Here is a 24,916-nt window from a genome sequence, read left to right as displayed (position 1 = left end):
TATTTAAACACGTTGAAACTTGTATATATATATATATATATATATATATATATATAATTAACTCTTAGATGGGGTGCTTGCCAAGTATGAACAAAATTCTGGGCTCATTCTCCAGTACCACCAACACTGGTGCACAGGTGTCCTCTCACCATTTGAAAGGCAAAGGCAGAAAGATCAGATGTTCTGGATCATCTTCAGCTTTGTACTGATTTTTTTAGGCCAATGTGGGCTACATCAGCACCTGGTCTAAATAAATATAAATAAATATAAACATTACCTAATCTTACAGTTAAATATACTCAATATTTTTAAGTTATAGTTTAACTAGGGTCATTTAACATTACATACTGGACGAGCTATTTATATTTCCCTGTCAAAATATTAGACTAGAATGACTGGACATGATAGGATTGAATACAGTCCTCTTTCCCATTGCGTTTCCTGAGTGTGTTTTATGTGTCAGACACTAAGCAAACATCAGGAAGCAGTGAAAAGTACCAGATGAATTATCTTCCAAACTTTATCTCTTACCAAATGTTCTGATTTCTCAGGTCACATGTCCCCAGTAGGCTTACTTGTTCACCAGATGGACATGCTCTTTTGAAATATTGTGTAAACTACATGAAGGGAGCCTAGTTGGAGGGAACAGATCTTTGAGGTGACAAAGTTGAGATTTAGAGCCCATCTCTCCTCTTTTTTTTTTCATCTCAGCTTTCTGTTCCCTGCAGAAGTGAGGAGCAGAGGAGTTGCAGACAAATGCTCTAACATCATATAGCTCTCCACCCTAATTAACTATGTATTTTCAGGAGTTGACATAAACCTCCCCTCACTTTAGTTATTTAGTTATTTATTTAGTTATTCAGGCAGGTATTTTATCAAAATATTAAGGCAAGTAGCTTGTATAAAAAGACACAAATATTTTTGTTGTACTCTGTAACATGTTTCACATTGAGGTCAATGGGATAAAAAATATTGGTAAATTCACAGCCTCTGAGACTTGCTGCTGAATAAGCTCACCCTTTCTACTTCTTTTGTAACTTTGGCTGGTAGGTTTGCAAAAGGTCTCTTAGGATATACTTCCGCCTCCTGTTCATTTGAGAAACAGAATAATAACCCACTCAGTCAGAGATGTTCCTTTACTGTTAACCATGCCTATCATGTCTCACACAAGTCACCAGTTTTAAAAGCTAACTATCTGGTTAATCCCCCACAGAGGATCATACTGATTAGCACAAGCTCTTACTGAAGAGCATAGTCGATACAATGGTTACCGCGAACCACATTTACCAAATATCTGAGCCTCTTTCCTTATGAATCAATACACTTAACTCCAGGAGAGTCACAGAAATGGATCAGAGGGCAGTATGGATGCCATTTCCTGAAAAACTATATGTTCAGAGAGTGTACCACCTTAACCATTACCTCCTCTCTTTGTGTTAATTATCTTCTCTGCTATCTAACAACAAGTCAACTTCTAGCCATATTCTAATAGACTATTGGGAAGCTAGGGCCACTCTGAACTTTTTTGTCTCCAAGTAGAATAACTTAAAGTCAAAGCTACACTGTATTTTACCAAGAAATAGGACCTATGCTCTCTACTCTTGGATAACATGGCACTTAAATTACAGGCTTTTTCTTTCCTGTTTGTCTCATTATTTTCAATTGTTTTTGGAGAATGGGATGGGTTTCTTGGTGTCTGAAGATGTTTCTAGATCACAGCTAGATAGGAGTCTTTATATTATTTCCCTTTGCTGTACAGTCTTGGGCAAATTGCTGACTTTTAGGATGATTGATGTCCATAAATATAATAAGCATCAAAACACTCACATGTCATTTTCTTTATGAAGTTCAGAGAACCAGGAAGGGACTCGGTTGTAAATGTAGTCGTTTTTATTTCCTCAGAAGAGGGGATGAGTTGAGAGCCATACCCGAGCTTTATGAATACATGATTTGGACTGAGCCTAGAGTATTTCTATCTAACTATCATTAGACCTAGGCCTTCTAGCCTTTGTACAGTCTAATATCTGCAAGTCATGACCTAAAGCCCTCAGCTTCTGCCCTCTGTCTGCTAAGTAGACCTAGAATGTTTTCAGCCTCCAAAACCTGCTGCTGAATAAGCTTACCCTTTCTACTTCTTTTGTAACTTTGGCTGGTAGGTTCAATTCAGCTGTTCTGGCTCAAAACAACTCTCCAAGTTGACTCATTCAAGCTAGTTTTTATCTACTTCTCACTGAATTGCTCTGCTTGAAAAAAAGAATGCCTCTGAACTCCATGAACCAAACTGCACAGACTCAACAGCATTCAACTGTACTATACACACAAACTCCACTGTGCCATCTTCATGAACTATCTTGCTCTCTTTCTTCATTTCTCTTAAGTATCTTTTCTTTCCTGTCTACCCTTGTGAGAGTTGGGAGTATCCTACCTCTGACTTAGTCTGTCAAATGTTTCTCTGTCAGTTTGTCTGTCTCTCAATTAGACATCACATTCAAACATGCTTGCTTCTTTCTACAAACTAACCTTACCTTTATTGTTAGGGATTAAAGCTATGTACTAAGGGCCTGTCTGTATTCCAGCCAGATCATATTGTAATCCAGGGCATGTTTGGACTCTGATTGTATCATATAGACCTAAAAGTTCATTAGATGTGATCCCTTATCAGTGCAGCCATGTTGCTGAATTAAAATTCCTCTATACTCAGTAAATAATAATAATAATAATAATAATAATAATAATAATAATAATAGTAAATGCTTTCTTTCCATCCTGCTCTAGGTGATGCCTTCATGTATTTGATATATATTTAATAAATATACACTGTCCTTTGGTTTAGATACCTTTGTGTCCACTGAGACCACTAAATATATGTATTTTTCTCTACCATTTTTTTAATTCACTGAACATTTTAGCTAGTGAACATAGCAAAGAAAACCACATTTAGTCACCAAGAAACCATGTGATTCAAACTTACCCAAGACGAAGGCAGTGAAACCAAAAGCCCATTGAAATGTTCTCAGCATCTTATTTAGTTGGTGCATAAAGAGTGCTAACACAGCATAGAACTGGTGTCATTCACGACCTTTGATCCTTCTTTATGGCATCCATAATACTCTAATCCCTATGCATTGTTTTACAAAGAATAGGGCTCTGATCTTTGGTAAGGCTGGACCATAAGAACCATTTTAGTGACTATACCCCTCCTCGGAGTTTCTGATCATCTGTTTGGTTCTCTTTAGTGGGTCAATCAGATAATTCTTTTTCCTATAATTTTTATTTTTTTATATTAATTACAGGTTATTTACTTTGTATCCAAGCTGTAGCCCCTTCTTCTTTCCTTCCTAATACCACCCTCCCTCCCTCATCTCCTTCCTGCCCTTCTCTAAAACCACTGATGAGGGAAGTCCTCCTCTCCTTCCACCTGACCATAGCTCATCAGGTCTCATCAGGACTAGATGTGTTGTCCTCCTCTATGGCCTACCAAGGTTGATCCTCCCTCTGGGGGGCGGGTGTCAAAGAGCCTGCCACTGAGTTCATGTCAGTGAAATTCCCTATTCCCCTTAATAGGGAAACTCACTTGGATGCTTAGCTTCCATGGGCTACGTCTGAGCAAGGGTTCTAGGTTATATCCATACATGGTCGTTGGTTGGAGAATCAATCTCAGAAAAGACCTCTGTACCCAGATATATTTGGTCCTCTTGGCCCTCCTGTCCTCTCCAGGTTTTACTAACTCCCCCTACTTTCATATGATTCCTTGCACTCTGCCCAAGGTTTGGCTATGAGTCTCAGCATCTGCTTTGATACATTGCTATGTAAAGTCTTTGATCAACCATGTTTGTAGCAACTTCATTTGTAATAGCTAGAACTTGGAAACAACCCAGATGTCCCGCAACGGAGAAATGGATACAGAAATGGTGGTACATTTACACAACAGAATACTACTCAGCAATTAAAAACAAGGAAATCATGAAATTTACAGGCAAATGGTAGCATCTAGAAAAGATCATCCTGAGTGAGGTATTACAGAAGCAGAAACACACACATGCTATATACTCACTTATAAGTGGATACTAGACCTATAAGATAGGACAAACATCCTAAAATCTGCACACCTAAAGAAGAGAAACAAAAAGCAGATTCCAGGGTCAGATGATCAGTCCTCACTTAGAAAGACAAATGGGGTGAACATTGGAAACAGGACAGGAGCCTACCATAGAGGGCTTCAGATAATTCTTAAAATTGGTAAATTATAGTAGATAGTAGAGATACTGGTAAAGAATGTCTGTGGTGTCTTTAAGGAGACAGTACTACATTCATTTGGGACCCTTGTTAGTATTTACTCATTTCTAAAGTGGATAAAACTGAAGTAAAAAAAAAAAGATTCATTAATCTGCTAGCAATCAGCACTGTGTGTGGCAAAGTCATCACTTGGACACAGTATGTGTTTCTAAACTTGTGAATTGACCACTCAGTCCTGTCACAGAACTTTACAAATAATTAACTAGAAGCATTTTATGTTTTGCATAAAATGGCATCTCTAATTACCCTAAATTGTCAAAGCTATTTCTCCCCTGCATACCTCTTGGTTATTGTTATCAATTTTTAACTAAGAAGTATTTTAATTTTATTTATTCTTTTGTGTGTTTCTCACATGTGTGGAGGTATCCAGAAAGATCATAAGAAGGCTGAGGATACCCTAGCAGCAAAGTTGTAGGCCATTGGCAGCTTCCTGATTTGTGAGCTGGGAACTGAACTTGGGTCCTGTGGGTGAACAGGAGATACTCTTTATCACAGAGACATTTATATATTCTCTCATATGTTTTTTTAAATTTTATCTATTTATTTTTATTTTTTACAATTTATTCTCTTTGTATCCCAGCTATAGCCCCCTCCCCCCTGCCCTTCCAATTCCACCCTTCCTCCCTCTTCTCCTCCCACGCCCCTCCACCAGTCCACTGATAGGGAAGGTCCTCCTCCCCTTCCATCTGACCCTAACCTATTAGGTCTCATCAGGACTGGCTGCATTATCCTCTTCTGTGGCCTGGTAAGGTGCCCCCAACCCTATTCAGGGCGTTCTGTATTATCTCCATGCATGGTCCTTGGTTGAAGTATCAGTCTCAGAAAAGAGCCCTGTGCCCAGATATTTTTGGCTCTGTTGCTCTCCTGGGAAGCTCCTGTCCCCTCCAGATCTTTCATCTTCCCCTTCTTTCATAAAATTCCCTGCACTCTGCCCAATGTTTGGCTCTGAGTCTCAGCATCTGCTTCAATACCCTGCTGGGTAGAGTCTTTCAGAGGCCCTCTGTGTTAGACTCCTCTCCTGTTCCCTGTTTTCTCCCTCTTTTGATGTTTATCCCATTTGCCTTTCTGAATGAGGATTGAGCCTCTTACCCAGAGTCCTTTTTCTTGCTAAGCTTCTTTAAGTGTACAGATTTTAGTATGTTTATCCTATATTATATCACACCAACTGTATATTATATCACACCAACAGCACAGACTATATAATGTCAACAATCAATAAATGGGACTGCATGGAACTGAAAAGTTTCTATAAAACAAAGGAAACTGTCATCAGAACCAAATGACAGCTTACAGACTGGGAAAGGATCTTCACCAAACCCATATCTGGCAGGGGACTAATATCCAGAATATAGAAAGAACTCAAGAATTTAAAAAGCAACAAATCAAGTAATCCAATTAAAATATGGGGTACAGAGCTAAGCAGAGAATTCTGTATAGAGAATATCTAATGGCAGAGAAACACTTAAAGAAATGTTCAGTGTCCTTAGTAATCAGGGAAATAGAAATCAAAACAACCCTGAGATTTCACCTTACACCCATCAGAATGCTGAGATAAAAAACTCAAGTGACAACACATGCTGAAGAGGATGTGGAGAAAGAGGAAGCCTCCTCCATTGCTAGTGAGAATGTAAACTTGGACAACCACTTTGGAAATCAAACTGGCGCTTTCTCGATTAGGAATAGTGCTACTTCAAGATACAGCTATACCAATCCTAGGCATATATCCAAAATATGTTCAAGTATACAACAGGGACATTTATTCAACCATGTACAGAGCCGCTTTATTCGTAATAGCATGAATCTGGACACAACCCAGATGTTCCTCAACTGAGGAATGGATACAGAAATTGTGGTACATTTACACAATAGAATACTACTAAGCAATTAAAAACAAGGAAATCATGAAATTTGCAGGTAAATGGTGAGATCTAGAAAATATCATCCTGAGTGAGGTATCCCAGAAGCAGAAAGACACACATAGTATACACTCACATATAATTGGATATTAGACATATAATATAGGATGAATCTTTATACAGTTTTAAGTGTAGAAGATATACAAACTTATGGGTCAAGAGTAAGAATAGCCCCTTGAAAGGGATTACCTGGTTCTTTTTCTCTTTCCATGTGTGTAAAGAGCTTATTATAGTAAGTCATATGTAGTTCTCCAACTGCATTATATTAAAGTTTTAAGCCACTTCAAATGTGTTTACTCGTTCTATTTACTAAATTTACATCTCTTTGAAAATCTAGATGCTGAGCGGTGGAGAAAAATATAGTGGCCCTCTCCTCTGATATTTTTTTTATGTATTTTAATTGAATCCCACAAAAAGTAGTTTTCTGTAATTTTATTATTGCCAGAAAACCCAGAAACCACCGACTTGGCCCTAAGCTTTTTTTTTTATAAATTAATTATTTCAATTACATTTATTAATTTGTTTCTGTGTGCATGCACATGGCGCAAGCTACAAGCATGCATGTGAAGTTTAGAGGACAAATTGTGGGCATCTATTCTCTTCCTCCATCAGTACCCAGGGATCAAACACAGGGTCAGCTTTAAGGCATACTCACTGAACTACCTTGTAGTTCTATTATTTCTATAATTTTTATTAAATTTTTATTTTTATATTAATTACATTTTATTCACTTTATATTCCAGCTTCGGCCCCCTCCCTCATTCCCCCCAATCCCACCTCCCATCCCTTTCCAAATCCACTGATAGGGGAGGTCCTCTTCCCTTTCTATCTGACCCTAGTTTATCATGTTTCATCAGGACTAGCTGCATTGTCTTCCTCTATAGCCTGGAAAGGCTGCTATTCCCCTGGGGAAGGGGATTGTCAAAGAGCCGACCACTGAGTTCATGTCAGAGACAGTTCCTGTTCCCCTTACTAGGGACCCACTTGCATACTGAGCTGCCATGGGCTACATCTGTGCAGAGGTTCTAGGTTATACACATGAATGGTCCTTGTTGGAGTATCAGTCTCAGAAAAGACCCCTGTGTTCCAATTTTTATTTACAAATTTTAATGGAAATACTTTCACAACAACAACAAAAACACATAGAAAGAAATTTTAGTTGAGATTCTAAATGTATTCGACACCAGAAGCTCTTAAAATAGATTTTTACTTCCTACTTAGATATTAGCATTCCAGATTTGTGTCTCATATCAAGTTTTAGCTATTGCTTCTTTTACAGGATTTGACAATAGCATTGCACTTTATTAGGTTATGCCATGTTATGTTACTGAGTTAAACTAGGAAACACAATAATATCAGAAACAATGTAACTGAGTATATAGCATCCAGAGAATCAGAACAGAAAATGAAACTGGGCTAAGCAGAGATATTTTTGTATGCCACTTAATAAAAGTCTGAGAAAATTAATAATAGAACTAAGATCCTCTCCTTATTTAAACCACTCAAGAAATAGAAAATATAGGTGAAGAAAAGATGTATGGAGAGAAAGATGAATGCAGTCTTGAGAATTTTAAATCAATTTTTTTTCTATTTTTAATTCTAAATAGTCCCTTCCTTTATGTCTGGGAGTTCTATGGGAGCTATACAGAAGTAGGAGACTTTTCTTGGTGTCTTTCAGCATCTGAGCTTTGCTGGGTAAGGTGTCTGTGTTTCACTGCTCAGCACAATGTTTTTGCCTTAGGCCAAAACAAAACCCTTATCTTCAACATGGGAGCTGCATCATGAAGGCGAGAGACTGTTCCGGAGTCCTGTTTACTCCATTGCGTGCTTCAGTGCTGAAACTTCTTCAGACAGATTCTCAAAGGGGGAAATAGTATTTGATTGCTGAAAAGCAAGGAGCTGGAGAAAATAAATCTCTGCATGTAAAGTCAGATCTAATGGCTTCAAAGAGACAAATAATTGAAATTGCTTTTAAGGTGTGGAGTGAAAGAGAAACTGAGCAATGTCTCAGATTTGGAAGCATATTACAGCGTCTGTGTCTGGGGGGAAGGTTTAGTGAGAAAGAAAGTTAAGTCTGGTTTTCAAAAGTGTACAGACACTTTAACAGACTTGTTCTTAGAAATAAATTGTTATTTTCTTGAAATAATAATTTCCTGTGGAAAGGCAATGAAGATTTCTTAATTTTTGATTGATGGAAGAAGTTAGAGTATCTGATCTGAATTTGTTTGTTTGTTGTATTTTTTACAGAGGAGAGTGAATCCCAGAAAGGACAGTCACTGGGATAGAAGGATGCTGGAGAAAGAATAGGCATAAGCAACAGACATCAGGAGCTAGAGGGATTTAAGGTCTCATCTACATAACGTTTCTGCTAAAGCATTTGAGCTGTGTCTCAGTAAATAAGTAAGACTGGTAGCCAGGTCTGGTGGCACATGCCTTCATCTCAGCAAACGGGAAGCAGGGGCAGGTGGATCTTTGAATTCTAGGCCAGCCTGGTCTACAAAATGATGTCCAGGACAGCCAGGCCTGTTACACAGAGAAGTTTTGTCTCAAAAATCAAACAAACAAAAAAAAAAAAAAATGAGTAAAACTGGTGTAACCTTAGACAGTGCTAATAAGGATGTTTTTTTTCCTACTACTACAGAGGCTTTGTATCTTTAGGTAGCTTAAAATAAGGGCCACGTCCAATCTTGCACTGGTGTGAAGACAGATTTCATGTCAAGAAACAAACATCGGCCAAGTACCATGTATGGAGAGGACCTTGGTCTCTTGCTCAGATGTAGCCCATAGGATCTAAACCCAGTAACACAGCACCCTTCCTGTCCCTTCAGAAATGGGTGTAAATTCATGCAAACATATTTGCTTTTGGTTGGGTGGCTTGTCTGGGCATGCACTGGCAGGGTAAAGGACATCAGTGTCATGACAGAGAGACAAGCTGACATCTGCAGTTCAGAACATCTCCCATTTGAGAGCATGTGCTCAGGAACCACATCTTGCAATCCTGACACCTAGGAGCCAATGAGCCTCCGGTTCCTTCACAGCTCAGTATGTGTGCCAGTTTTAGAAGCATTATAGGCAATTAGGAGGATTCATAGACCGTCCTCATGAGAATGTGTGGCTCACAGTAGCTGTTCTTGATATATGAATAAGAGAGAAGATAAAGGGAACACTTACACTGTTAAATTAAACTATTTCATGTGTATTAAATGGTGATGACACACTATTCAGAGTTTTAACAACTCATCTGTGCTGTTTTGCACCCAGTGTGCACATTTTCCCAAAGAATATGTATTTTTCCTTATCCTCACAAGTTGAAGTGTTATCTTCTTGATTCTGGCTGGTCGAACCTGGGTACTCACAGCCTCCTTTCAAGCTTATGAAAATTGGCAAGTCACTGGCCCCCTTTGGTGTCAGGAGCTGGCACTGCCAACACATCTTCCGAATGTGATCCTCAGGCCTTGGCATCAAAGGCACAGTCTCTTGTTTTAATTAAGCTGAGGTGCATTCCTACACGTGACAGCTGCAAAAATGTATTTTCCTTCCAACTGAATGTGTGATTACTTAGCATTGCACGGACTTCATTTCAAGTACATTTTTGTGGCTCTTTTCCCTCTCCTGTACCCTGGTGGTTCCAGGAGAGAGCATATGGCTCAGTAATTCCTTAAAGCTCATTTTATGGGCCATTTTCGGGCACTTCCTGCTGGCCTTTGGAATAGAGCCTTGTTTCTCACTGCATTTTTTTGCTTATGTTTCTGCCAAAAGCTTCCACAAAAATTTTTAAAAAGTAAAATAAAATTAAAAAAATAAAGCAATAAAACCACAGGGCCCTATAAGCTATGGTCATCAGAATAGCTTAATGAAAGCAACTTCAACAATTGAGGTCTATAACACCAACCAGTAATGTAGGATTTAAACCTTGAACACAAGGACAGCCTATGCAGGTCACCTTTGTGGTTTATGGGAATAGCTCAAAATGTTATACAATTTGAGAAGATCTCAGTGAACAATCTCACAGTGAGCTATTTTTTTTTTTCTTTTAAAGAAAAAAATTGATAAGGTAAAAATAGAAATTGGTGGTTTTCTCTGACCTCTTCTTGGAGAGAGATAAATCTAAGCTTTTTAAAGGTATTACATAGCTAAGAAAATATTTGTTGGATGTTCATATGTCTACATAAATTCATTGGCTCTTGCCTCAAATTTTATCCCAACTAAATTGTGATATTTTCTTTTAGCTGAAATACAGACTGAGTTCAGAAAAAAGATATCTTCTTGAAAGGAGGCACCTTGTATGAACACAGCAAAGTTATATCTTGAGTATGATCTATGTGATATTAAACAGCTTTAATATCTGAATTATGAATTAACACCTATGAACTAGTCACATTTTGCAACAGCTGTGTTTTGATTGCAAACCAGGATTTGTGTGACTTTTGAGAGAAGGAGATTTCCTTCCCAGCAGCTAGTAGGAACCAATTGTAATTGCAAGGTTGCCAGAGAAATTAAGCCACCAGTAGATGGCTTTACCTGGAAGTGAAAAAATAATGGTTAAGGTACCAAGGGAATTATCAACACTGTTATAATGACTTCTGATTAACCCTGAAAATGTGAAGCATGTTTCTAGGAATAAGGGGATGACAATGTGACACCAGGTATATTCAATCCAAAGCTTCCTAATATCATACCACCCCATTACTGAGAACCACCGGTTCTCATTACTCACCTTGACAGTATTTTTCTTTCAGTGACCAGTAACAAGAAACAATAATTTAATGATCCAGGCAAGTATAATAGTAAAGGAGGATAAAAATACTCTTAGATTGTAAATTGCCTCTCGGGCTTACAAGAAAGAGAAACAACAAGGTCTATCTATTGACTTTTAGTCTTGAAATATTGTTAGAGGGTGGTTATTTAAAGTGATGGCAGAGCTAAGTTATAAAGAAATCACAGGTTAAGCCAGAAGCTTTTTTTATTCAGTGATGGAGATTGAACCCAGTACTTTTGCATTGTCAGTGAAGTGTTTACCACTGATTTGTGACCCAAACCATACTATTTCATGTTGATGGCATCAAAATACATTCAGCCACTTTTTTCTCCATAGCCAAAGAGGAAGTGATTAATGATTATTATGAACTGCTTTATAATACTCCATAAGATACATGCACAGCATGCCAGATTCTCAGCTAGCATACAGCTAAGGAACATTGCCCAAGGGCAAATGGAGAAAGGAGTGCAATTACAGAACTCTACATATGCACATGTATTTATGTGGCCCTACTTTAGAGTCCAAGCCATGTCCCCAAAGCCAAGTGACTTTTCCCTCCCACGCTAGCATCAACTAGCACTACCTCCCACACCTGTGGTGGAACTTTGGCAAGGCTGATCTTGTGTGGGTAAGCACGATGCTGCGACTTGGTATGTAACTGGCACCTTATATCGAGAAGTCTTCATGTTCCAGCTATCCTCCACCTCTCTTCCACAACGTTCCCTGAGCATGCATGGGAGGGTTGGTATAGGACCACCCACAGCTGAGTGTTTAGAGTCATATATACTTGGTATTTAGACAAGATATGAGTTTCTCCATTAATCACTACCCATTACCAAAGGAGCATCTTTGAGTAAAGTTGAGAGAAGCAAAAGTTTATGGTATAAACAAATATTTACAAGTCAGGTTGACAGCATGACGATTTAGAAAAAAAAAAAAGTTTCTCCCTTAAGGTTTATGATTTTCTCAGTCTTGGGTTTTGACCAGAGTTATATAGTACCTGATTTGAAATGTCCCCTGTGGATCAGGCTTCATATTTAATTGGAAAACAATTAGTTATTCCACAATAGCCATGCCACTATTGTACCAATCAGTACATTTTGCCAGGGTGGTCAGTATTGTAACATGTAGAGTCTAAGGCTGGGTAGGACCACTGGGATCTTTTGTCCTTCAGCTGTTTTCATAGTTCCCCATTGCACTAAGTAAGCCACCCAGGAAGGATAATAGTTTCCTGGTCAGGCCAAGGTTGATTTCTCTATGCTCTGTAACCAAACTGAGTTGTGTCTTCAACAATAGGTTCTTACCATATAATTTTGGTAGACATCCAAGACCAATGGTAACAACTTGTTACACATTCTCCCAAATATCCTGATAACAGTATATCTTTTGTGTTGCAAAAAGTGGCTTCCATTTTATTGGCATGTTAAGAGTTTGGAAGTTTAGTTCAAAGGAATGATGAATGATTGTAGAGATGCAGTCTTAAATACAGAGGCTATGTTTTTGTTTGTTTGTTTTATTTTGTAAATGTTTTTCTGTTTGGTATATGGGCCAACAAAGAATTCTGGAGACTGAATCACCTATTAAGAGAAACACAATTGACTCCAAACTTGCCACTACAGAAGAAGGGAGAACAGTTCCTCAGAGACAACAGATGCTGTTTCAACATGGTGGTCACACATGTTAGCAATGCACTTTATTTTTCTATAAGTCTTCTGGTTTTCCTATTAGATGCTCAGCAGAATAACAGTGTCAGCCCTTTGGGATTCTCTGTTATCTTTAAATAAATACCTTCTGAGTTAAACAACATTCCTGTTCTTTAAAAGGTGGTCAGTTCACTGAATGAATAAATAGATGAATGGGTGGATGAATGAATGAATGCATGAAAGAATGAATGAATACATGAATGAATTTCTCCAATTAAAACATTGATGTATAGAGGGCATTAAGCAGTTGCTCATTCCTGGAGGCTGTCTGACTTTTTCCAGGAATACTGAAAGATTTAAATTTTAACTAGATGGCTTATGAAGACTTCATCTGTCTCTGAAATTCTAGGGTTCCTTGATATAGGAAATCACAACATCTCAAGTAAGATGAAGAGTTAGTTTTGTGAAGGGATGAAGAGAAAAATACAGAAGGTATTTTCTGACTCACTAGTCCTGTCAATGGCAGGTTTGTGCCAATATATTGTAAATCTGAGTCATTGTCTAAACATCGAGGGGCAGCTGATAATCTAAGAAGTTAGACTTCAGCATATTGGCTGCATACCCTTTTAAACACACTTCACCTGGACATGGAAAATAGGTAACAGGTTTAAAGGACCACCTCCTGAGTTACAAGCTGTCTGAGAGAATAAAAGTAAACAAAGAGTGAGTAGTTTTAACAAATGTATATTTCAGGAACCCTATTTGAATTACATCAGAAAGGACGATAGGAAGAAATGTAAGATTTGATCAGTCAGTTATTAGTATTCGTTACTCATAACAATTAAAACAAGTTTTTTTTTTTAAAGATGTTCACATTCTTCTAGATTTCTCCAGTAAAGTAAAGCATTCTAAACCTGCTTTCTTTGTTTTCCAAGATATCGAAGACTTTGAAACCAAAACCAGAAGCACAGTGTCCGTCCGAGAAGGTCAAGGTGTGGTGCTCCTCTGTGGCCCACCACCACATTTTGGAGGTAGGTTGTAGGTAGTTTGTGTCTGCCAGTCCATGGGCTCCATAAGAAGATGAAGGAGGCACACGGGGTTCTGGAACCACTGGCATACCACCACTCATTCATAGGGATTACAGAAGCTCTGGGAAGTTCATCAGCCACATAGACAGACAGTCCTGTTTTTATTTAAAATTATATTTTCACTTAGCTACTTAGAACAAATATGACCATGAGAAGATGATGCTAAGTGTTGGGGTTGGGACTTTATATGAAATTGTTGTCCTGCTGCGACCCACGGCTCATGATGCTCTCTAAGGCAGTTAACTCTCTTTAAGGCTCAGCTTCCTCATATGAGAACTAGGCAAACATTACTAACAGTGGTAAATATCTAAACTGTATTTATATAATTTATGTATTTATATAATGACCAGTATGTTTATTAAAAATAAAAGCTAAAATGATCATATTATTTTACTTTTGGCCTCTATGTAGAGGCAAACTACAAAACTCTCCTTGGGCTTCTAACATTAACTATTGTAAAAGAGAAGTGCTCCATGCAGTCAGTCTAACTCCAATGCCCTCATAGAAGCCACTGCTCTCTCTCTCTCTACTTATATTAACATTCATTACAGAATTGGCAAAAGTTTGAAAAGAGGTAAGACAGATGTTTTTAGACAAATACAAACTTGTATTCCTAATGCTAAGCTACATCTCATTCATAAGTCTTTAAAACTTTCTCTTGTTATTTTCATTTTATACAATCTGTGATGTTTTGGCCCAAAAAGCCAAATACCCTAAGTAGAAGCTAACAATATATTTTTCCACACTACTAAAAAACGTGGTTCTATGCACACTTGCAGTGTTAGAGAAGACTCACCATATACACAGTGCTGTCTCAGCAGAAAGTTATGTTTTTGTATATAACACAAAGATAGCTTAGGCTTTTTGATAGTGTCTGTTCTAACTTATAGAAAATTTCTCTTCTAGTACCAAAATTTGAGGCTCAAAATTAAGAAAGCACTAGGTCATTTGGTCCTTTGACCACATTCAAAGATTCCTGATGGTGTTGTAAACTTTTTTATACCTTGGTTTGATCATAGATGATAGAAATGTAAAACAATTGCAAGCAAACTGGTTATACACGTGCAATGCAAATCTGAACAGCAGCCGAGCAAGAAGTTTGTTTTCTTGTTGGTCACCTACCAATGAGAATCACAGTCAGGTCATGAGTTCTATGAAACTAAGTTAGTGGAGATTACAAAATACATTAAAGTAAGAACTTTGTAAGGAAGAAAGCTCTTGAATGAGAGTAAAGAAAAAAATGCCTAATTCCATGAAGAATCATTTGCATTCACCAAGAGTGACTTCATCGCTTTGAGTACAGACGTGTTGGTTTAATGTCCTTTTGTTCTTTGTTGTAGATCATAACACATCTTTGTGTCCTTTTATGTCTCTAACTACACCTTTCCTCACTGCCATATTTTCATTGAAAGCTTTTTTTATTCCTTTGAATAGATTTATTCCTAAGTGTATGCTGTTCATTTGTTTAAGATTTTTCCCACTGGAATTATTTTCTCTATTTCTTACTTATAAGAAAGCTATTAGATTTGTATGTTGCATTCTGCTACTTTGCCCAATTTGTTTATCAGTGCTAGTAGTCTCTAGGAATCTCTAGGGTTTCATAAATATAGAATCATACAATCTGCAAAGAAGAATAATTTGACATTATCCTTACTAATATTCATCCATTTTTATTCATTTCTCCTGCCTAATTGCCTTAGCTGGCGTTTCATGCTGTACTGGCTATTGTGGTGGTTATCTTTATAATGTTACTGGTTCTAGAGGAGAAAATGTTTCAATATTCTTCACTAATCACGATATTAGCTAGGGATTTGTTACCTGTAGGTTTGTCAGTTATGGTGAGCTGTGATACTTCTATCTAGAATGTCTTCAAATGTTATAAAATATTTATCTTTTTTATTTGGGTGTATGGTGAATGTTTGTGTATTTTCATGGCCCAAATTATTTCCTATTTTTATGTGCTGAGATCAACATTACCTCCCTTAAAAAATAAATTATAGACTTCATAGCGACATCGGATAAAAAAAGGCTGATGCTTTTTAGAAGAAATTGTATGTCCTTCTTGTCCACACACAGCTATCACAGTGAACACAGGGAGAACTTCTACATCAACAGAGAAGTCATAATGTTTGATATTACTAGCATATTTCTGAATGTGTTAGATTGTTCATCTTGTATGTTCACAGCAATATATTCAAAACATTCTTTAATAATAAAAGCCTGTGAAACATACTTCGAGAAGTTTCATAAAGAGGCATTCTAGGAACACACATAAAAAAATAAACTAACATATTTAAATTCTTTAAGTTGGTCTGGAAAAGAAGGTCTATGCACCTAAAAGTAAGACATAAAGATGAGTTCACGGCTTTTCCATGTAAATGCTTATTAGTAACATATCATCATAACAATGTAAGTATTGTAGAACACAGACATTCAAGCAAAACAACTACAATTCTCATTGGATATGTTGTGCCTGCTTGCCACAGATCAAGGCTGGACCATTGGCATTACCTCATAAAAGGAGGGGCTTAGGATGGTCACTAGATCTTCATCTTAGATTCCGTTTACCATGCCCAAACATTTACATGCAACTTTGCCTTCATTGCACATGGCCTGGGATGGAGTTATATTCATAGATACCTATTATAATCTGGAACGGTTAATGAAAAGGGGAATCCATTTACAAAGCTGTGCAGAAGACATCATCTACATTTGGTACAAACCCACCTCTGCTACTGCTTTGATATCACTATTGCTCCTGCCAATAATCTCTTACCCACATTCTGTGAGTATGCACAATAAACCCATTGGTTTCACCATGGGAATTTTGGTGGTTTAGTACTTCTGTTTATCTTTGAGACCTTATGTGGGCAGAGTAGACAGTGTTTAGGATTCCCCATGAGAATTTTTTTTTCTTCCTGTAGTATTATACCATTACAAAACAACATAAGAGCATAAGAAATTAACCTGGTATAAAAACATAATCTAATGTAACATAACAGCAATGGAACACAAAATGTCATAGCTCCAGCTGAACAGATACAATTAAAACAATTTTGTTTGCCTTTTGAGTGAATAAAAGAAAGCTAATTCCTAGCATCGATGTTTTGTGAATGCTTTTTACTGAAATTTAACTGCAACCAAAAATATAGTCAGGTTACCCTTCTGGAAGAAAGGAGGAGGATTTTAAATGGTTTGAAATTTTTTCTATCAGAGAATGGACCTGAGAAATGGAAGAGCAGCCCATATGCTTATACTGAAATCAACCACAGTATAGGCTTTAACTTCAATATATAATATATTAATGTCGGAAATAATTCTTTGTATTCTGTATCACTTAATTCTATAATAGCTGTATCATTAACCTTCTTGTCTCTAAAATATATACATAAGATAAGCCATATTTAAAGAAAAAGATCATATTTAGGATCATAGCTTTTAGATTGACTTTCAGTCCTTGATGAAATTGTCAGGGAACATGTGGCATAATAAATTGCTCCTTCATGTCAAGAATATAAAGAGAGAAAAAAAAAGGAAGCATATAAGATCAGACTTTCTACTTTGAGGCCATGACTCCAATAACCTAAAGACCTTTCACTGAGCTCTATCACTAAAAGGTCTACTACTTTCCCGTACCACCACTACATACTTTTAGCTTTATGGGATTTTAGGGGCATTTAATATCTATATCTATATCTATATCTATATCTATATCTATATCTATATCTATATCTATATCTATATCTATATCTATATCTATATCTATATATATATATATATATATATATATGATTTTGAGTTCCATATCCATTAGATTCTTCCCCTGTTCTCATAATTCTCAGTACTCTGACAACAAAATAACAAAAACAAAAACAAAAAAATAACAAAAACAATAACAAATAACAATAACATAGACTGGAGATATGGGCCAGCAGTTAAGAGTACTGGCTGTTTTTCTAGATATGGGTCCCATTCCCAGCACCCAATGACAGTTCAACTATTTTCAATATTCTCCAAGTTTTGGAAACACAAGAAAACTCTTTAAGGCAAAGCACAAATTGATCTTGAAAGCTACCAGGGAACGGCCCCTGAGATGCCTAGGCGGGTGGAAGGGAGAGCTCTTACCTTTACCAATTTGTCTCTTGACCTCCACATGAACAGAATGACAGATTGTCTTGTTGTGGCATGTATGTATATTCTCTCTCTCTCTCTGTATATAATATATGCATATATATGTGTATATAATATATACATATATATCTAAATATGTAAATATGTTATTTTAAAGTACAAGTCAGTACATTTATATAAATTCATCATATAAAAATTTGTTTTTAAATGATAATAAAGAAATAATATGTTTAAAATAATCACCTTTGAAATAAGATAGTATTTTTCACCATTGCCAGAGGAGAATCTGCTCTTTAGCTTCGGGAACATAAATTCTCAAACCTACCCTCATAAAATGTATGAGTTTCCAGCTTGTTTTAATTTTCCCAGGTACATCTTTTAGTCTGATAGAACCGTTGACTCTGTCCCAGTGGTTCCGATCAACTGTGCCTGTAGGAGGAAGATAGCAATGTTGTGTGAGCCTAGTGTTGGTATTCACATCATAAAGATGTTGACAATTTAACTTAAATGGAAAAATCACTCCAAGAACGGGCTCAATATTTTGTTGTTAAAAAAAGAGAGAGAAAGAGAGAAGAAAATTATACTGAGAGAAGTGGCAAATTTTGTATCCCTTCCTTTCTAAATGATACGTCTTCTGTCTCTGGAGCAAATAAAAGCAATGTTGTCTTATTAGGTAGGATAAGTGCATATGTCACTCTTGTCAAGGTTGGTAAGCACACCTGGAAACCTAGCACTAGAGAGGCAATGAAGGGAGTATCATGAGTTGATGATGCCTTGTTACATAGTGACTCCCAAGTCCAGCCCATGTTGCACAGTGATTGTGTGTCTCAAAAGCTAAGTCAAATAATCAGTGAGCTAAGTAATTAATTCATCCTAAAACTTATTGAATATGCGAAAGCCAGCATGTTGACATAATAATCTCAATCCCACATCTTTATTGAGCATGCATGTTGTATAATCACTCCAAATTTTTGTAAACTTACTAAGTGCCCCTGGTTTTTCTATATCCTTGGGGAAGAGTGGAGGAAAAAAAAACACAGTCGTTTGCTTTACAAATCTTATAGAGAGTTAATACAAATCACAGCAGCCATTAAGAAGTAGAAAAATCAACAGCAGAGGGTAGGGAATAGTAAATATTCCTACTCCTTGTTTTTAGAGAAAGAAATATTTCACTGGCATTTTGGAAGAATAATGAAGATATGAGAGGCATCTGTGAAAGATAATTTAGGCAGATATACATGCAGGCACTGTGGCAGAACCACATCTGGAATGCTGGAGGAACAGGAGACACATCAGTGTGGAAAGAGCAAGTCATTAATGGGATTGTCAAAGGAAATGCAGAATCCTAGTTTCAAGTATTTTAGGGTCTTTATTTTGTTTTGTCTTCTGAATGAGGTCAGAATATGTTAAATTAAATTAAGCGGAAGACAGACCTCCTTCCTGTGACTTCTATTTTTATTGTTCCCCAGCCAGGAAAAGTATCGTCATTTGAACAGTGACCACAATATTGAGGTGAGAGACAATGGTCTTAGATGCATTAATAGAGGTGAATAAATCATAACTCACAATCTTCAATATATGTGTAGAAAGTGTAACTGAAATAATTTCCTAAAAATTTGTATGGAGATTGTATAAGAAAGTTGGGAATAAACACAGGGGTTCAGATCCTTGGACTAAGCAACTTGAAACTGGATGCTATTAATTTTTTAGTGGTATGGAAATACCAAATGGAGAGCAGGGAGATAAATGGGGAGGAGGACTATTGGGAACTTACTTTACTTAATTTTGGAGAATTCCATACAATGTATTTTGAATATATTTTTTTTCTTTTCCCCAACTCTTCCAAGGTCCTCTCCCACATCCCTACCCACTCAAATTCATGTTATTTCTATGTAAAAACAAATAAAAAATCAAACCAAAAAAAGAAAAAAAAGTACACACACATTCACACATATATGGAATCATTTAGCCTAGCTTCTGCCTTTGAGTATGTTTGACATACCCAGTGTCACTCTAATGCAGAAAACTTTCACTTTCCCAGCAGCTACCATTACCTTGTAAATTCCTTCTTGGCTAAGAGTGAGAATTTGTGCCAGTTACCCTTTCTCCTTTTTTGTTGGGGGGGGGGGGTCTGGCTTAATCTTGTGAGTGTTTTCTGCATTCTTCTACAACTCTGTGAGTTCATATGAGCATCAGGTTTGTTGTATCTAGAAAACACTGCTTAGTTTAGTATATGTTAACTGTCTCTTGCCAAAGAAATAATGATGAGAAGAGGATATAGCAACTTGGTCAGCTAGGATATGGATTCTAAGGCAGCAATTCAGAGAATGTCCTTGCCTTCAGACTAGTTGTTCTATATTACCCTATTACCTGGGAACCCTCCTGGTTTACAAGATCTGTGTTCTCTCCTGCTTCAGTAGGAATATAACACAGGGAGGCATTTGATTTGGAACTGGAGTAATTGCCCAGGAAGCATGATTTGATTTAGAGAGATGAATGCAGAGCCTGCCCCTTGTAAACAGTATTTCCTGTCACAGAAATGTGTGAGATGATGAGTATCAACTATTGTCATGGTAGTTAGAGTTTCTATAACTGATAAAGCACCATGACCAAAAATAACTTGAGCAGGAAAGAGTTTATTTGTTGTACATGTTCCTGGGCAAAGTCCACTAAGAAAAGCCAAGCAGGAAATGAAGCAGATGCCATGGGGACTTGAGGCTTCCTAGCTTGTTTCTCATAGCTTGCTTAGCTAAGACCATGGTACCAGGAACTACCAGCCCAGAGTTGGCATACCCACAATTTGTTACCCCCATATCAATAATTAATAAAAAATGTGGCCTATAGGCTTTCTCAAAGGCCAGTCTAGTGAGTGACATTTTCTCAATTAAGGTTCCTTCCTCTAGAACGATTCTAGCTTGTGTCAAGTAGACAAAAATCAGTCAAGACAACTAGAAATAGGCACTGTTCACAACCAATTTTATATCTCAATTCACTTGACATTTTCAGGGAAAATATATCACTCTTGTAACTTTAGTTGTCACTGTAAAGGTAATTTAGTCAGGATTTTGTATCTGGGATTCACAGGGTCCTGTGAAAATATCACTGTATTCTACTTCAGCATGACTTTGATGACTTTGTCTGGACCATTCTAGCCAAGATTATAAATTTAGAGGTCCAATAAGTATAAAAAGGCATATGTAGATTTCACCAAGAAGAGTGGATTGTGCTACTTTAAAATGCATGAATAGTGCTTCAACTAGGAAGCATATGGCTTTCCCACTCTTTATAACTGCACAAAGTTCAACTCAGTAAATCTCATTGTTGCTAAAATTCCTTCCCTGAGGAAAGCATAAAGAAACATCTCCTGGCTTCCTAAGGACTCAAAGAGAAACCCAAGCACTATTTCACTGAAGTTCACTCTGGGAAAACAATTAATTTATTGGGGTTACCTATAGAATCTAGATCAGAGGTTACTTAAAGAAGTAATGATGCTACTCTCCATACTGACTGTGCACAGAAAACTTTAGCCCAGAGATTCATGCTTTGTCAGAAGCTGCATAGGTGGAGTCCTTACTCTAGCACTCCATAGCCTCTGCATACCCGAACCCCTTCCCTGGGTCACATGCAACAGTTTTCAGTGGCATACACACATACATCACATGTCAACAGTAAAAATAATATAAAATAAAATTTTATAGGTAACTGTTAATGCTTTCTGCATCATTCCTGACCACCAGATGCTACACACAAAACACGAATGACATTGTCTTCTCATTGTATATGCATGAGAATGTATTCAGATCCTGATAGATAGCTCTTAAATGATATAAATAATCCTTGGCTGACAAAAGAGTATATAGCCTCTTCTGTGCATACTTGCAGAGAGTATGGATGTTGGGACAAAAAAAAAAGCAAGTATATTTATATACATTTATATTCTTAAGCTTCTCTTTGTTTCTTGGAATGGGAATTTTCCCAGAAGTGGTTCAAAAACAAACCGCGCTTTTACTTCTTCTCTAGGTAGATTTTGTAGTGTACAATCAATCCTGGAAATACCTAGAACTTAGCCATAATGGGTACTCAAGGGACCTTTATTGGCTTGTTTTCAAGCTCTAAAGAATTCCCTTTTCCATGGTTCCAGAGAATAGATGTGTAAATCAGAAGAGATCTAATAAAATCCTGGTTCCCAAGCTGCAATTGGAGACCACATAGGTGCTCACATAGGAATAGATGACATACATACAAGGGCATTTTCAGTATTGCATCATAACCTTGCTTCACACAACATCAGGGAATTTAGCACAGTAAGTGAATTATTATTCTAGGGGTAAATTTTGCTTTTGAGCTAATGTACTCATAATTTACCAACCAAAATTTGTTCAGCTTAAATCCTAAAGGACTATATAATGTTTGGAGTGCTATAATAAATTGTACTCATTCTGGGGGAAGTTATTCATTAAATATGACTATTATACTTCAGATTGTTTATGTAATAAAGAATCTTTATTTTTCATCTCAATTTTGAGATCTGTTCTGCAGCCCCATGCAGTTTTTGAACTGGGAAGGTCAAGAATTACTGCTTTGGTCTCTTCAAAGAGTTTCCTTTAATAAAAATTACACTCCATGTAATGGTTATACTTGCATATATATTTCTGTTTTTGTATTCTAAATATCACAGTACTATGTATAAGTCTGTTAAATATGTCAAAACACAATTGGCCTCTGGGGAAACAGGATTGGAATCAGTTGTGTGCTTGAGAGAACAGCAGATAGTTTAAAACTGCTTACTGCAGATCTGCCTTTAATAATAATAATAATAATAATAATAATAATAATAATAATAATAATAATAAAAGAATTGTAAAGGATGGTGTAAGTGAAAAAGCACAGAATTCTCCAGATAATACCAATTATCATTTTGTACTAATGTTACTTACTGCTGAATCATCACAAGAAGAATGTATCACCACAATTAATATCAAATAAATGTCATAGAGGGTAGAGAGAATATTTAAAAATCCAATGGCTTCAAACTAAGTGTCTCATGAATTATACACTTAATTAAGAAAAGCCAAATGATTCCCTAAGTATAGGGAATCTTAAGAAAGAAGTAGGAGATTGAAAGACAGGAGGAGGAGGAGCTCCTGGAGGAGACAGGAGCTCCAAAAGGAGACCAACAGAGCCATAAAACCTTAGCCCTCGGGACCCTTCAGAGACTGATACAACAACCAAGGACCATGCATGGAGAGGACCTTCCTCAGATGTAGCCCATAGATTACAACTGGGTACCCTAGTAAGGGGAACAGTGGCTGTCTCTGGCAAGCACTCAATGGCAGGCTCTCTGATAACTGTGAGGGGCAGCTTTGCCAGACTACAGAGGAAGACAATGCAACCAGTCCTGAGGAGACCTGATAGGCTAGGGTCATATGGAAGGGGAGGAGAACCTCCCCTATCAGTGGACTAGGGGAGGGTCATAGGGGAAGAAGAGGGAGGGAGGGCAGGATTGAGGAGAGATGAGGGAGGGGGCCAGAGCTGGGATACAAACTGAATAAATTGTAATAAAGGACAATGATAAAAAATTTAAAAAAGAAAAGAAAAGCCAAATGAGAAGGTTTTTACGCTTCTAACATGGAAGGCCTATTTTTTTCCCTTTCCTCGTTAAAAATATACAAATTAAGTCCCAGCTGTTGCTGGTGATGAAACTTAAGAAAAGATGCTTTCCCTGCAGGCTAGCTGTGGGGATAGATGAGTAGAGACAGCCCATGTAGGAAGAGATCAGGATAGAGAAGGACTAGGATGGCAGGAATAATTTGGAGATAGATAGATAGATAGATAGATAGATAGATAGATAGATAGATAGATAGATAGATAGATAGATAGATAGATGATAGATATTGATATATATGTGATATTTATATATGATTGACAGTTACTAATCCACTGATAGGAGAGGTCCCCCTCCCCTTCTATCTGACCCTAGCCTATCAGGTCTCCTCAGGGCTGGTTGCATTGTCTTCCTCTGTGGTCTGGCAAGGCTGCCCTTCCCCAGGGGACAGTTATCAGAGAGCCAGCCACTGAGTTCAAACCAGAGACAGCCACTGCTCCCCTTACTAGGGTACCCAGTTGGAGACTGAGTCTATGGGCTACATCTCAGCAAGGGTTTTAGGTTCTCTCCATGCATGGTCCTTGGTTGGGGAATCATTCTTTTCAGGGACCCTAGGGCCCAGGAATTTTGTTGTTGCTGTTGTTGTTTTGGCTCTGTTCGTCTCCTTTTTGGAGCGCCAGTCCCATCCAGGACTTTCTATCTCCCCCTTCTTTCATAAAATTCCAAGCACTCTGCCCACAGTTTGGCTAAGAGTCTCAACCTCTGCTTCCATACCTTCATCAGTAGTGTCTTTCAGAGGCTCTCTGTGGTAGGGTCCTGTCCTGTTCCCTGTCTTCTCCTCCTTACAATGTCTAATGAATTTGCCCTTCTGAATGGGGATTGAGTATCTTCCCTAGGGTCCTCCTTGTTGTTTAGCTTCTTTAGGAGTATAGATTTTAGTATGTTTATCTTATATTTTATGTCTAATAACCACTTATGAGTGAGTATATACATGTGTGTCTTTCTGCTTCTGGGTTACCTTACTCAAGAAGATTTTTCCTAGTTCCAACCATTTGCCTGCAAATATGATTTCCTTGTTTTTAACAGCTGAGTGTTTTCCATTGTATAAATATACCACAATTTTTGTATCCATTCCTCAGTTGAGGAACATCTAGGTTGTCTCCATATCCTAGCTATTATGAATAGAGCTGCGATGAACAAGATTGAGCAAATGCCCTTGTTGTGGAGTTGAGGATATTTCAGATATATGCCTAGGACTGGTATAGCTGGATCCTAATTATCTGAGAAAGTGCAAGATTGATTTCCAGAGTGCTTAGCAGATGCTGAGACTTATAGCCAAACTTTGGGCAAAGTGCAGGAAAACTTATGAAAGAAGTGAGACATAATAAGACCTGGAGAGGATTGGAGCTTCACAAGAAGGGCAACAGACCCAAAAATCTGGGCAAGGGATCTTTTCTGAGACTGATACTTCAGCCAAG

The 24,916-nt window shown here is 37.4% G+C and overlaps 1 protein-coding gene across 1 annotated transcript in view; it reads left to right on the top strand.

Moving 5' to 3' along the window:
* LOC129692203 (contactin-6-like) overlaps positions 1–24,916 on the top strand; it is a 344,240-nt gene that overhangs the window by 188,169 nt on the left and 131,155 nt on the right. Inside the window, exon 5 of the mRNA XM_055628432.1 lies at positions 13,550–13,645. Within this exon, the coding sequence (XP_055484407.1) occupies positions 13,550–13,645 (96 nt within the window). The remainder of the gene's footprint in view (positions 1–13,549; positions 13,646–24,916) is intronic.

Source organism: Psammomys obesus, unplaced genomic scaffold (assembly GCF_907164565.1).
Source record: "Psammomys obesus unplaced genomic scaffold, mPsaObe1.curated_primary_1811, whole genome shotgun sequence".
NCBI lineage: Eukaryota > Metazoa > Chordata > Mammalia > Rodentia > Muridae > Psammomys > Psammomys obesus.
This window is presented reverse-complemented; position numbering and strand designations above follow the sequence as displayed.